The following is a 14,035-nucleotide window of genomic DNA, read 5'->3' on the forward strand; positions in this document are numbered from 1 at the left end:
CGCCGACCGCTGCCGTTGGCAGTGGACTCGAGCACCAGCCATGGGGCCTCGCCGGGGTAAGACTTGCTTGATGGCTTCCTGTTCATGGGAAAGCAATTATTTTGTAGCCAGGAACGAAATTAGTAAAGTAGCAGCTTGTTTATTAGACGAAGACGCTGATGTTTGCGTGGTGCTTGACTCCGATTCAGTTCTTCTTCCCCTTTGGATTTTCCTCGTTCGAGTTGAAAATCGCTGGAGTTGCTGGGGGGCGTCGTGGCATGGAGTCGAGGTGGAGGACCGGTCGCAGGCACTGCCGTTGATGCGGGGCTGCGCGCCGCACCGGGATTGGTCATGGCTGTGGCCGCCGCCAAAGGCGGGCCCCGCACATGGGAAGGGCCTCGCCGGGGGTAGCGACGGGATCACGGGACCAAGGGCATCGCTGTGGAGGACTGGCCGAGGCCTGCCGATCTGCGCCAGATGCAAGACGAGGGCCGCGTCGTCTGCCGGGGAGCGTCACTGCTGCTCTTCGAGACGTCGCCGGCCTCGGTCTTCCCCGTTCTGTGTCGCCCCATGAGGCCGGTAGCCGCTCCGCCGAGAGCGTGCTGATAACGTGTTGAAAAGAAACGAGAGAGAGGGAGACAGAGAAGTAAAAGTGAATCGTTGTTCTCATTGATGATGGGATTACACATATATATAGCCCCCGAAAGGGTGCGTCCGAAGGGACACGAGACAACCGCCTCGATTAGGAAAAGCAGGGATTAATAGGATTAATTAAATCCTAACAGGATCTAGAGAAGTTGGTCGTCATGGTTTGTTTTGGGTCGGGCTGCTTCCCTAGGAGGCAAGTTTTGCCATGTTATTTTCTCTGTTTTGGGCCGGGCATTACTTGTCCCTCTGCTACTGACACCATACTCACACCTTCTGCGTTTGTGGCATGCGTTTTGTATCACTTCTTGTTCTCACTCTTAACTTCTTCTATCAATGAAATGATACGCAAAGTTTTGTGTATTCGTGAAAAAATTAAGATATTCCAGCTAGCTTGTGCGACCCACTAAATGGCTTGCCAACTTGCGGTTCCACTTCTATCACAGAAGCAAGATAACCATGACAAGCATGAGCACCTTGCGTGCACATTTCGAGCTACATTACGCAGCTTGTCACGTACCGTTCTCTGCGCTGCCGCTGCCTCGTTGGAGGACCCCCAAGTCGATCTTGCTTGAACGGAAAGGGCAAGGCACGGCACAACTCTCATCTCCACCATCATTGATCAATGATGGTCACCGTAAAAAGGTTTTCCTTTGCTGTGGCAAGGTGGACACATGTCCGAACTGAAAGTCGAATTAACGTGCGTGGCGACCTACTGTCCTGGTAAGTCGGTTGCCCATTTGCTGGCAAAAACTTTCACGGTAAACTTTGGTCTATCAGTGCACTGGTCGATGCGTGCAATGCACGCTGTACTACCGGATGCACGTTACAAATAATGGGCTGTGAACTGTAACATACGGCACCGGTTTTTCTGGAAAGCACTGATCAATGGGGTGAAGGTCGGTACCTGCAGGGATCCTGGACCATGTGAAACGCTAAAACCGTGGAAAGTGATCACGCCTTTTTCAGTTCACCAAACCCTCCCGCATGCGTCTAGTGCCCTACTACCACTGCTCCTCATCAAAATGTGGCAAGCAACCCATGAATCCATGACGTTTTGCCCCAAGAAACAGGCAAAGAGAGCCCCAGCAAGGCAACGGCAGGAGATAGCTTGTCTTCCTTGCCATCGCATGCACTATATAGTACACTCTCTCGGGTCCTAGGCGTTTTGCCTGGCTAAGCGAGCTGCGACTGCGAGGCCAGAGTTATGTACGCAGTTGGCGCGGTGGTCGCCGTTGCGCTCATCGTGCTGACAGCGGCGTGCGCGTCGGCTGCGGCAGGAGACGGGCGGCGGGTGGAGGAGGGAGGAGGCGATGCGGCGCGAGGAGAGGTCACCTACGACGGCAGGGCCCTGGTCGTGGACGGCACGAGGAGGATGCTCTTCTCCGGGGAGATGCACTACACCAGAAGCACGCCCGAGGTAACCACTTCCTTCTGCATTCTGATGCCGTTTCTGCTCCGCGTTTTTGTTTACCTTCTTGATTGAGTTTTAGCAATCCACTTAGCGTAGAATCAATCACCGGTTCTGGTTTGCCCATCGATCCACCACACCACCCTGTGCTAAACTGCCAATGCGACGCCTACTAATGCCATGCTCGGGCATATGATGTCCTATGGCTATGGGACGGTGTAACCAGTGAAAACACTTGTCCAAACGACGGCGTATACTCCGTAGCGTCTTCCGGCAACTGCCAAGGATTGATTGGTGACCACCGCAAAGTGGGAGACTGATGAATGAATATCGGTTGTGGTAAATTCGTGCGGCGGTGCTCTGCTCTGCTCCACCCTCCTTGGTCACCACCTTATTCATTTCCAACACGAATGGCTTGCCACCTACATGCTCCAATGCATCAGCTCCGGGGGTACATGCACCCAGGAGCTGCGTCGCCGTCGCATATACGTAACTGATGCCGCATGCGGTTTCCATAATTCCATCTAGGCCGTTTCGAAAAAATAATTCCATCTAAATGAACTGAACGCGCAGGAAAGCACACGCTGTTTTGTGATTGCTGATGCGCGCCATGCACAGACACGCTGTTGGGTCCTTTTTATTTCATTGTTTTGGCTGATGCATTGGAGCATGTAGAGTTGTAGACGACGACGTCTCTTCGCTGCTCAAAACAGCTTTACTACGGACGCATCCCACCTAAATACGTCAGGTTTCTACAGAGTGGAGTGATTCCACACAGCTTGGTTTCTTCCTCTCCAATCTTGTAGAAGCTGTCGTTCTGAAAATTTGACCATCAATATCTTTATTATTGGAAAAATCGCCAAAAACCATATCTTTATTAAAAAATAATACTTGGATTGGATTCTTGAAAATCATGCAAGATCTTGTCTTGAAAAGTATTTTCTCAGTATATGATTTTATTTCATTTAAAAATAATGCGCCAATGTGACAGAAATTAATTGTCAAGATCACGTTTCGAAGATCATTCTCATGCCCAAAACAACAGATTCGAGAGGACCGAATAAAGCAATTTATATTTCACCTCAATTAATCCTGATCGTGTGGGATTTTCGCAGAAACTATACAGATCATGCATCCATTTCTTTGGAGTAGAATTATGAGCATGCATTAACTCAGTACGAGAGAAATCTATTGAAGAGATTTTACTCGTGCATGGGTATTTCTAGAGCAATTAAGGCTTCATTACCGATTTACTATACTCCAAATAAACAAGCAAAAAGACAAGACAAACTTTACTACCGGGCGTGCATTGCAGCCCATGGCCAGCACACGTTTCCTTTTTCAGCCACCTGCGCAAATACTTGCCAAGCATGCACATGTCGCCTCCATAAATATATATCGTAACCAAGTTGAGGAGAACCCTCAAGGAAACTTAGGAAAATTCGCCAACTATCAGCTAGCGATCGACAACATCGCGAGTCATGGCCCTCGCAATGGTGGTCGCCATGCTGATAGTGTGCGTGTTTACTACCGCGGTGGTGGGAGGCTGGCGGGGAGGGGAGGGAAAGGAGGTCAGGTATGATGGCAGGGCTTTGGTGCTGAATGGCACAAGGAGGGTTTTGTTCTCCGGGGAGATGCACTACACTAGAAGCACCCCTGAGGTAATTGTCCAGCAGGGCTTTGGTCGTTGGGTACCTTTTGCAAAAGCTTTCACCCTCCTGATTTGATCATGGTGTAGTTTTTCAATGGTATAACGGGAGTCCAATTGTCTAGTTTCTTTTTACAGTACTTCGGTTGTCTAATTTTTATTTGACCGATATGGAGGTCACGAGGATTGCATAGCGAAACTCTTTTCAGTTTTTTAGGGAAAATCTCTTTTTTGTTTTGTTCAGAGAGGATCAGCTCTCGCCTGGGATCTGTCTCCTATAGAATTTGAACCCCTGGTGGGTTAAAAAAAAGAATTTGAACTCCTTTTTTTTAGAATTGAATTTGAACTCCTGGTGGATTTGCCTCCGTTGCACGCAGGTCAGTTGCCTAAGTACGACGGGCCTAAAGCCCAACTTGGTTCAGAGTTAGGACTTCATTTCATGGGCTCTTGTTCTCGTAGGCTTGCCTTTCTCGGCCCAATACGGCTTACATGGCCCAGCATAAAAACCACGAGGATCTTTGCCCATTGTCGGTCCTCACACACACACACACAAAAAAAAAACCTTTGCCCGCCTTCCTGCCCCGCGCACGTCATCAGGAGTTCAGGACGATGGCACTTTTCTGAAAGAAGCTACTCTCGGTTAAAAATGGACCAATATTTTGGCAGCTAGAGAATCAAGATAGAGATACCCACAATTACCAAGTACCACATTCCATCCAACTATGACATACTGCAATATTTGTTTTACCTACCCCGGCTGTCATTTATCTACCTCTGACACCCTCAACAAAACACTACTCGCTTTATACAAGTATAATTCCCCTTGATAAAACAATATCAAACTTGCACAGCTAAAAGGCCACTGGTAAAAATTTGAGGCATACGTCATAGTCCAGGGGTACTAGGCAATAAATGGACCGCACAATTGCGCAAGTAGAGGGGAGGGAGGCAACTCTTCAAAGTAACTGTCAAGTAGAAAAAATGTCGATCCTCTTCTAGACATAAGACAAGGGTCAAATATTAGGCAACGTTTGAACTGAACTTCTATACTGCTTCCTAGCTTGGTGCAATTCTCTAATGAGCTACTTCTTCTGATTCATCACCAAATCAGTTTGTGCGTATTTCAATTGACAGATGTGGCCAAAACTCATAGCGAGCGCCAGGAAGGGTGGCCTCGATGTCATACAAACATATGTCTTTTGGAATGTTCACGAGCCTGTCCAGGGCCAGGTAGGTGTCTTTTCAATTCAAAATATGGATAGATTGTCTGTCAAAGGGAAAAATATTTAGTAAATGAGTCGTTTATTACTGATATATGTTTCACTTATATCATCGCACCAGTATAACTTTGAGGGAAGATACGATCTCGTGAAGTTCATCAGAGAAATTCAAGCTCAAGGGCTCTATGTAAGCCTCAGGATTGGACCCTTTATAGAGGCAGAATGGAAATACGGGTATGGATACATATTTTATATCTATATCTTTACTACTAATAGAGATACGGGTTAAGCTGGGATACCTTCATCTGAACTGTCCGCAGATGTTTATTCAATTTTATAAATCTGAATCCAATGGCTGTTTGCAGAACTGACTCACTCCTAATCACTTCTATGTTAACTGCCCCTTTATTACTCCAAGTTTCAGTATCGTTGCCTCATAGTTGCAAAAAAGATGCTTAATACCTTTTTCTGTGAAGAGAAAAATGTGCATTGCATGCATGCAGTTGCTACCATAGATGAGCATCTTCCCTTTTGAAATGTTGTACGGAATACAACTCTACGACTAAACTGTTTCATACAAGTGCACATACCTAAGTGGATAAAAAGTACTCCCTCCGTCCTAAAATGTAGGACGTTTTTTGACACTACACTAGTGTTAAAAAAGATCTTACATTATGGGACGGAGGAAGTAGTACCTGAACAAATGCTGGGTCTTGTGTTCATGCAGAGGGTTTCCATTTTGGCTACATGATGTTCCAAACATCACCTTCCGAACAGACAATGAACCCTTCAAGGTAAATAATCTTTCAGATGGCATTCTAAGAATCTGTAACATGAAAAACTCTGAACTGTGACTGGTGATTTCAGAGTTTTTGTTTTGCAGAATCCTACAGAAGCACTACTAACATGATTTCAGTCTGGTTATCTTTAACATGGTAAATTATATGTTTTTGTCCACGCAGCAACATATGCAACGATTTGTCACACAGATAGTAAACATGATGAAAAAGGAAGGGCTGTATTACCCACAAGGAGGCCCAATCATCATTTCCCAGGTTAGGAAAATTAACTTGAATTAGTGGTTGTGTTAAGTTCTTCATTATGTAACTAAATAAGTTGAAACACAGATTGAGAATGAGTACCAGATGGTTGAGCCTGCATTTGGCTCAGGTGGCCCACGTTATGTCCGTTGGGCAGCTGAAATGGCTGTAGGTCTCCAGACAGGTGTTCCATGGATGATGTGCAAGCAAAACGATGCCCCAGACCCAATTGTTAGTTTCCATTATTACATTGTTTCACCTGATTGCACCTCATTAGCCAATAATTCCTATCAGTTTGACAGTAAGTTCATGACTAGATTAATACCTGCAACGGGCTCATCTGTGGAGAAACATTTGTAGGACCAAACTCACCTAGCAAGCCTGCATTGTGGACAGAGAATTGGACAACTCGGTATGTTGCAATCTCACAGCTCACTTGGTTTTGGACCTTCTCATTCTGATGGAAAGAAAAGTCTGATGGTCAATTCTTAATGTGTTCAGCTACCCTATATATGGTAATGATACAAAGTTGAGATCTACAGAAGATATTGCCTTTGCAGTTGCACTTTTCATAGCAAGAAAGAAAGGAAGCTTTGTGAGCTACTACATGGTACAGACTTCGTAAAAACACTTCAAAAGTTTCCCAGCATAATCAATTCTAAATTCTCTCTTGTTGGTTATGACACAGTACCATGGAGGAACAAACTTTGGTAGGTTTGCCTCTTCATATGTAACAACAAGTTACTATGATGGAGCTCCTCTAGATGAATACGGTAAATACTTCAACGAGAGTAAAGGCATAGTAGAAGGATTTAAATATAACAGTAACTAACAGACTTAGTTTTGCTGTATCCAGGTCTAATATGGCGACCTACATGGGGCCATCTCAAGGAACTGCATGCTGCAGTAAATCTATCTTCAGAACCATTACTGTTTGGAACGTACTCCAGTTTTTCATTAGGTCAAGAACAAGAGGTAAAATAACACAGCGCAAAACAATATCAGTTTATTCAATATATTCTAGCAACATAAGCATGATTTATGACGTACTCCAGGCACATATCTTCGAAACAGAATTGAAGTGTGTGGCTTTCTTGGTCAACTTTGATAAGCATCAGTCACCAACAGTAGTATTCCGTAATATGTCTTTCCAACTGGCACCCAAATCCATCAGTATTCTATCAGAGTGCAGGACAGTGGTATTTGAAACAGCCAAGGTATGTGACCCATTGACATATATTCCTTCAGGACCCAGGTGTTTTCATCACAGGCAAATGCCATAACCTCTTGTTATGATATTTCACTATTAATTTCTATCACAGGTAACTGCTCAGTATGGGTCAAGAACAGCCAAAGCAGTAGAGTCTACTAACGATATTCATAGATGGAAGGCATTTAAAGAACCAATTCCTGAAGATATAAGCAAGGCTGCGTACACTGGAAACCAACTCTTTGAACATCTCTCAATGACTAAAGATGAGACAGATTATCTCTGGTACATTGTCAGGTAAGAAAATTTCCTCAAAGGTGTTTTTGTTCATCATTTGTATTTACTTATTTAATTATTTTAAATCACCATGCTAACTGTATTGCTTAAATGCAGCTACGAATATAGACCAAGCGATGATGGCCAGCTTATGCTTCTTAATGTTGAGTCACGAGCACATGTATTGCATGCCTTTGTCAACACTGAATACGTAGGTCAGTATCCTAGTAGATAAATTATGATTTTATCAAGCTTCATATATAATTTTGTGGAAAGCAACAACAAATGTACAATATTCATCATATACACTGTTCAGATTATGCTATCTTCTAAATCAATCTACAACTGATGAGTTATGTTATTGCTAATCGCACTTCACTCATGTCTATCAGGGAGTGTGCATGGGAGTCATGATGGACCTGGCAACATAATTCTCAACACGAATATTTCTCTAAAGGAGGGGCAGAACACAATATCATTGCTAAGTGTAATGGTTGGATCACCGGTATAGTTCCTATGAGCTGCCCCGGTAATATAAATTTTTTTATAAATAAAAGAAAGTAATCGAGGGGAACCACGATTTCCTAAAAATGGGTCCTTTTATCACAATATGGTCCCGAACTGCCAATGTACCAGAAATATGCTTATTCTCTTGGTTGCGTAAAAGGAGCAAATGTGTTAAGCGTAGTTATACTGGAGCTTGAGTACAACAAATTTCAAGCATACATAGTTCTAGAAGTGTATCAACTAGCCATTTTATCATAATTGCACTCTTTTAATTGGAAGGACTCTGGTGCTCACATGGAAAGAAGAAGCTTTGGAATTCGCAAAGTGAGCATACAGCAAGGACAACAACCACTATATCTCCTCAACAATGAACTATGGGGGTACCAGGTAATTCCAAGTCAACTAATTGCTAATTTGGAACATGAGATAGAGATGAATATACAACTCTCGAATTTGATCTGACAGACTAATCGCAGGTTGGCTTATATGGAGAAGGGAAAAGAATCTACACGCAAGAAGAAGCAAGCAGTGTTGAATGGACAGAGATCAACAATTTGACATATCATCCACTTACTTGGTACAAGGTAGATAAAACCAACTAGCTCATCATCTTGTGCTAAATGCCCACTCTTTACAACAGTATACTATACATTGCACCATTTGTTGTGTGACCCAGACAACATTCGCCGCACCAGTGGGCAACGATGTGGTGGCACTGAACCTCACTAGTATGGGCAAGGGAGAAGTATGGGTCAACGGGGAGAGCATTGGACGGTACTGGGTCTCCTTTAAGGCCCCAAGTGGACAGCCCTCTCAATCCCTGTAAGCCTAGCTAGCTCCAACTCTCAGCCTCCTTTCTCAAACTCTCATCTCCCCTGTGACCAACCATACACGCAATATCTCACTGACATTGCATTTCTGAACTATGAAGGTATCACATTCCACAGCACTTCCTGAAACCTATAGACAACCTCCTTGTTCTTGTTGAGGAAATCGGAGGCAATCCGCTGGAGATAACGTTGAACACAGTGTCCATCACAACAGTGTGTGGCAATGTGAATGAGCTTTCGTCGCCGGCTCTCCATACGCAAGGAAAGGGTCCGGAAGTACATTTACGGTGCCAAAGGGGAAAACACATCTCAGCAATTGAGTTCGCGAGTTATGGGAATCCTGCAGGCGACTGCACAACATTTTCAACTGGAAGTTGCCATGCCACGCTGTCTGAATCCGTTGTAAAACAGGTAATATCTATAACCAATATGATGAACTAATGTTACAATCTGCTCCCTTATTAACAACATCCAACTATTTATTCTGTTCTTTCAGGCTTGCATAGGTAAAAGGGGTTGCTCTATTCCGGTATCTCCTGCCAGGTTTGGTGGTGATCCGTGCCCTGGGATCCAAAAATCCCTTCTAGTTGTTGCGAATTGCAGATGATACCATACATACACACATTAAAGGAAGTAAGGTTAATGGCCGCTAAATCAGCAGAAAGCAAGAATTGGACAGATTGAGGGTAGGTTATACAGATCCGTTGCTTTAATCCAAACAATCCGATAGATGTATATGTAATTCACCCCAAACCAACAGATACATTATTTTTTTTCGCAAATACGCAAAAGGCTTGCGTATCATTGCATTGATAGGTAGAGAGAGATCATACAAGGTTTCTCAAGGATTACAAGGGGAGAGGCTAGCCAACATGTACACAGGAATGGCATGGTAGGATAGCCCAGGACGCAAGCAGAGGTGGTGCGACGGCCACCATCGCTAGCCGAATTCTATGTCTCCGGGATGATCTGCGCCAAGTGCGTGGCGCCCGCACGTGCCCATAGCCTTGCCTCATCTCTGATCTCGTTGACGGCGCGGCAAACTGAGGGTCGATCACCGTCGAAGGTGCAGCCGTTGCGGTGCTTTGAGAGCCACCAGGCAGTGAGGATGGAGATGGAGGCGAGCCCGCGTCGAAGACAGCGCGGAGAGTCGGCGATGGCAGCGGCGAGCCAATCGGCAAACTCGTCGTCGCGGCTCGGGATCGTGGCTGTGGATCGACACCAGGAGAGTACCTCGTGCCAAACCTAGCGGGAGAAGGAGCAGCCTGCGAGCAAGTGTTGCATGGTCTCGGGCTCTTGATCACAGAGCAGGCATTGGGGCTCGTGAGGCAGGCCGTGGCGCGCGAGGCGATCAGCCGTCCAGCAGCGGCCTAGCAGGGCAAGCCACATGAATAGCTTGATGCGAAGTGGAGCCGAGGTACGCCAGGTGAGACGCCAGTGCGGGTCTTGAATGGATCCAGAGAACATGGCTTGGTAGCAGGAACTCGCGGAGTAGGAGCCGGAGCTAGTCCAGCGCCAGGAGAGCCTGTCTGGCTCGTCGGAGAGCGTCACAAGGCGCAGGCGACGCCAGAGGGTGATGTACTGTGTGGCCATCTCGATGCACAGCGCCCCATGGATGTCCGCGATCCAGGCGCGCTTGTGCAACCCATCACGCACGGAAAGAGACTTGCGGCGCCGCTTGGAGACCTTGGCGTGGACCAATGGCGCGATGTCGGAGATGCACTGGCCATCGAGCCAGTGATCCTCCCAGAACTTGCAGCTGCGCCCATCGCCAATGTGCCAGCAAGTGGAGGCCCGGAAGATAGCGTGAACCTCGGAGGAGTGGGGGATGTGTAGGTGCTGCCATGGGCGCGATGGGTCCGTCTTCTGTAGCCATAGCCATCGGGTGCGCAGAGCGACGCCCGCAAGGTGGAAGTCCGACAGGCCAATGCCGCCCAGGGCGACGGGACGGCAGACGCGGCGCCAGTTGACGAGGCAGTGGCCACTGCTAGCATCTTTGCGTCCGTGCCAAAGGAAGTAGCGGAGGAGGCAGTTGATCTGCTTGAGGACAGTCGGGTTGATGGCCAAGGCGAGTAGCGTGTGCACCGGCATTGCCGCGAGCACGTGGCGACAGAGCGCCAGGCGGTCACCACGCGACATCATAGATGCCCACCAGGGGGAGAGCCTGCGCTCGAGCTTGATGATGATTGGTTGCAGCGCAGCGGTGCTGACCTTGCGGATGGAGAGCGGGAGGCCGAGGTATGTAGTGGGGAACTCTTTGATGGGGCATGCGAAGTGGGATGCGATGGCGAGACGTTCCTCAGGCGTGCACCGAATCGGGGAGGCCGCACACTTGTTGAAGTTGGTGTACATCCCAGACGCATTGCCGAAGAGGGTGAGCAGCCGACGGACGGCCGAGAGGTCCTGCTTGTCAGGCCGGCAGAAGACGACCACGTCGTCGGCATAGAGCGAGATGCTTGAGGCCATGTGGCGCGAGGTAAGGCGTTGAAGCACGCCGCCGGCGACGGCGCGGCCGAGCAGGTTGTTGAGGGTGTCGATCACCAAGACGAATAGCATGGGGGAGAGGGGGCCCCCCTGCCGAAAACCACACATGTGGAGGATTGGCAGCCCTGGGGTGCCGTTGATGAGGATGCGCGTGCTCGCCGTGCTGAGGAGGATGCAAACCCATTCGCGCCATCGCCGACCGAAGCCAAGGTGGCGGAGGGTGTCCAACAGGAAGGCCTAGGAGAACGAGTCGAACGCGCGGGCAATGTCAAGCTTGAGCATGACGCGCGGCTGTTTGAGGTTGTGGAGTTGGCGCGCCGTTTGCTGGACGAGCAGGAAATTATCATGAATGCATCTGCCCGCGATGAACGCACTTTGGTTGGCGGAGACCATGTCGCCGAGCCTGGGTGCAAGACGAAGAGAGAGCACTTTGGCGAAGAGCTTGGCGAACAGGTGGATCAGGCTTATGGGACGGAAATCCGCGAGCGTGGTGGCGTCCGGTTTCTTCGGCAGCAAGGTGATAAGCGCCTCGTTGAGCCGCTGGAAGCCACGACCGTTGAGGTTGTAGAGCTTGTTGAACGCATCGACGAAGTCCGCCTTGATCGTGGGCCAAGACGCGCAAAGGAACTCGGAGGTGAACCCGTCCGGTCCCGGCGCTCTCCCCATGGGCATGCACTTGATGGCCTCCCAAATTTCGTGCTCAGAGAACGGGGCGTCAAGTTGTTGCAAGTCGAACGTGCGCGGGTCGAGGCTGTCCAGGTCGATGGAGGAGAGCCTCTCCCGGGCGGAGCCGAGGATGTCAGAAAAGTGTGCGTGCGCGGCCTCCGCGATGGCAGCCTGCCCGGAGATGGTGGCGTCGCCCACCTTGAGCTGCAGGATCGTGTTCTTCTTGGAGCGCTGCGCTGTGTGGAGACGGAAGAAGGCCGGGTTTGTGTCGCCGCCTTTGAGGTAGTTGAACCGCGCGCGTTGCCTGGCGATGGATCGATCGAGCGATGTGAGGCCGATGTAGGACGCCTTGAGTTGGCGGCGAAGCCACGTCTCGGCCGCCGAGAGCTGCCGGAAGTCTTGTGCTGCGTCGAACCGGGCGATGAGCTCACGGGCGACGATGAGCTGGAGGGAAATGTTGCCGACAGTCTTGGCGCTCCAACGCTGGAGGCACTTGGTGGTGGCCCGCAGGCGAGCATAGATGCGGCGAAAAGGATCCGGCTCGTCAGTAGCGGAGGCCCACGCCTCGGCGACGGCATCATGGTAGCCCTGAAGCTTAGGCCAGAACCTCTCAAAGTGGAACCGTCTGTGTCTGGCAGAGCGCGGCAAAGAATCGAGGATGAGGGGTGCGTGATCGCTCGCCGTGGAGGATAGGCAACGCAACATACAGCTTGGGTGGTTGACCTCCCAACCCGCAGTGCAAAGGACCCTGTCGATGCGCTCGAGCGTCGGGGCGTCACGCTCGTTTAACCATGTGTATCTCCGGCCGTGGAGATAGATGTCACAGAGCTCCTCGTCAGCGATGAAGCGCCGAAAGCGTCACATGGAAGCACGGTGTAGATTTCTGTTGTTCTTGTCGTCAGGGGATATGATCATGTTGAAGTCGCCCCCTAAGAGCCACGGGCCATTGCAAGTGGAGCACGTGTCATGAAGATCGGCGAGGAACTCGATTTTGGCGGCCTTGTCGTTGGGTCCGTAGACGCCAGTGATCCACTAGTGCGGGCTACCATCTAGAGGGGAGACGAGAGCGTTGATGAAATGCGTGCCAATCGTGGGATGCGAGATGGACATGAGGTCGTCCTGCCATGCGAGGAGGATGCCGCCTCGGGTTTCCATGGACGGGAGAAAGTGGAAGCTGCGGAAGGCTTGCCCACAAGCTTCGGTGACAATGGACAACGAGACGGTAGAAAGCTTCGTTTCTTGCAAGCATACAATTGAGGGGGTGGCCGAGGAAATAACGGAGTGCACGGCCGAATGTTTAGCAGGGCAGTTCAGACCCCTAACGTTCCAAAAAATAACACGTTGGGTGTAATCCATCAGCAACTGGTTGGGGGCTCCGAGAGGAACGGCGCGGGGCACGGCTAAGCCTCGGCGATCAAAAAACGCCGTGGTGGCCGGAGGCGAAGAGGGGTTGGGCGGCACCCTCCAACCGTGGTAGTCGGCAAGCGCGGGAATTGTGTCGGCGGCCAGGGGCTTGTCAAACATGCACGCGTATCTGTCCAGAACAGCGTCGGAGAGGGGCTCGTCGTCGTGCAGTAGCCCAAGGCGTCGCAGGAGGACGCGTTTGGCCTTCATTTCGGAATCGAAGCCGCGATCGGGCTTGGCGATGCGTGTTGGGGAACGTTGCAGAAAACAAAAATTTTCCTACGGTTTCACCAAGATCCATCTAAGAGTTCATCTAGCAACGAGTGATCGGATTGCATCTACATACCTTTGTAGATCACGCGCGGAAGAGTTCAAAGAACGGGGATGAGGAAGTCGTACTCGACGTGATCCAAATCACCGGAGATCCTAGCGCCGAACGGACGGCACCTCCGCGTTCAACACACGTACGGTCAGCGTGACGTCTCCTCCTTCTTGATCCAGCAAGGGGGAAGGAGAGGTTGATGAAGATCCAGCAGCACGACGGCGTGGTGGTGGATGCAGGGGTCACCGCAGCAGGGCTTCGCCGTTCTACTACGAGAGGGAGAGGTGTTGCAGGGGAGAGGGAGGCGCCAAGACTCAAAGGTGTGGCTGCCCCCTCCCTCCCCCTTTATATAGGCCCCCTAGGGGGTGCGCCGGCCCTAGGAGATGGGATCTC

The 14,035-nt window shown here is 49.4% G+C and overlaps 1 protein-coding gene and 1 long non-coding RNA gene across 2 annotated transcripts; one reads left to right on the top strand and one right to left on the bottom strand.

The window, feature by feature from the left end:
* Positions 1 to 1,681: 1,681 nt before the first annotated feature.
* Positions 1,682 to 9,535, top strand: LOC125528881 (beta-galactosidase 7-like). Its single transcript, XM_048693305.1, has 19 exons — positions 1,682 to 2,044; positions 4,818 to 4,913; positions 5,025 to 5,137; positions 5,631 to 5,697; positions 5,866 to 5,958; positions 6,031 to 6,174; positions 6,261 to 6,355; positions 6,445 to 6,553; positions 6,632 to 6,716; positions 6,800 to 6,918; positions 6,999 to 7,160; positions 7,266 to 7,450; positions 7,547 to 7,644; positions 7,822 to 7,934; positions 8,216 to 8,323; positions 8,413 to 8,520; positions 8,613 to 8,758; positions 8,868 to 9,177; positions 9,263 to 9,535. The coding sequence occupies exons 1-19, from the start codon at positions 1,832 to 1,834 to the stop codon at positions 9,371 to 9,373; spliced, it is 2,475 nt and encodes an 824-aa protein (XP_048549262.1). The 5' UTR covers positions 1,682 to 1,831; the 3' UTR covers positions 9,374 to 9,535.
* On the bottom strand, positions 5,147 to 6,399 carry LOC125528882. The gene is made up of 3 exons (XR_007292483.1): positions 6,316 to 6,399; positions 6,046 to 6,202; positions 5,147 to 5,690 (listed from the first exon to the last, which is right to left on the bottom strand). It is a non-coding gene; the product is annotated as an uncharacterized LOC125528882 (long non-coding RNA).
* Positions 9,536 to 14,035: the final 4,500 nt, after the last annotated feature.

The sequence above is a fragment of the Triticum urartu genome, unplaced genomic scaffold (assembly GCF_003073215.2).
Source record: "Triticum urartu cultivar G1812 unplaced genomic scaffold, Tu2.1 TuUngrouped_contig_5180, whole genome shotgun sequence".
In the NCBI taxonomy this organism is placed as follows: domain Eukaryota; kingdom Viridiplantae; phylum Streptophyta; class Magnoliopsida; order Poales; family Poaceae; genus Triticum; species Triticum urartu.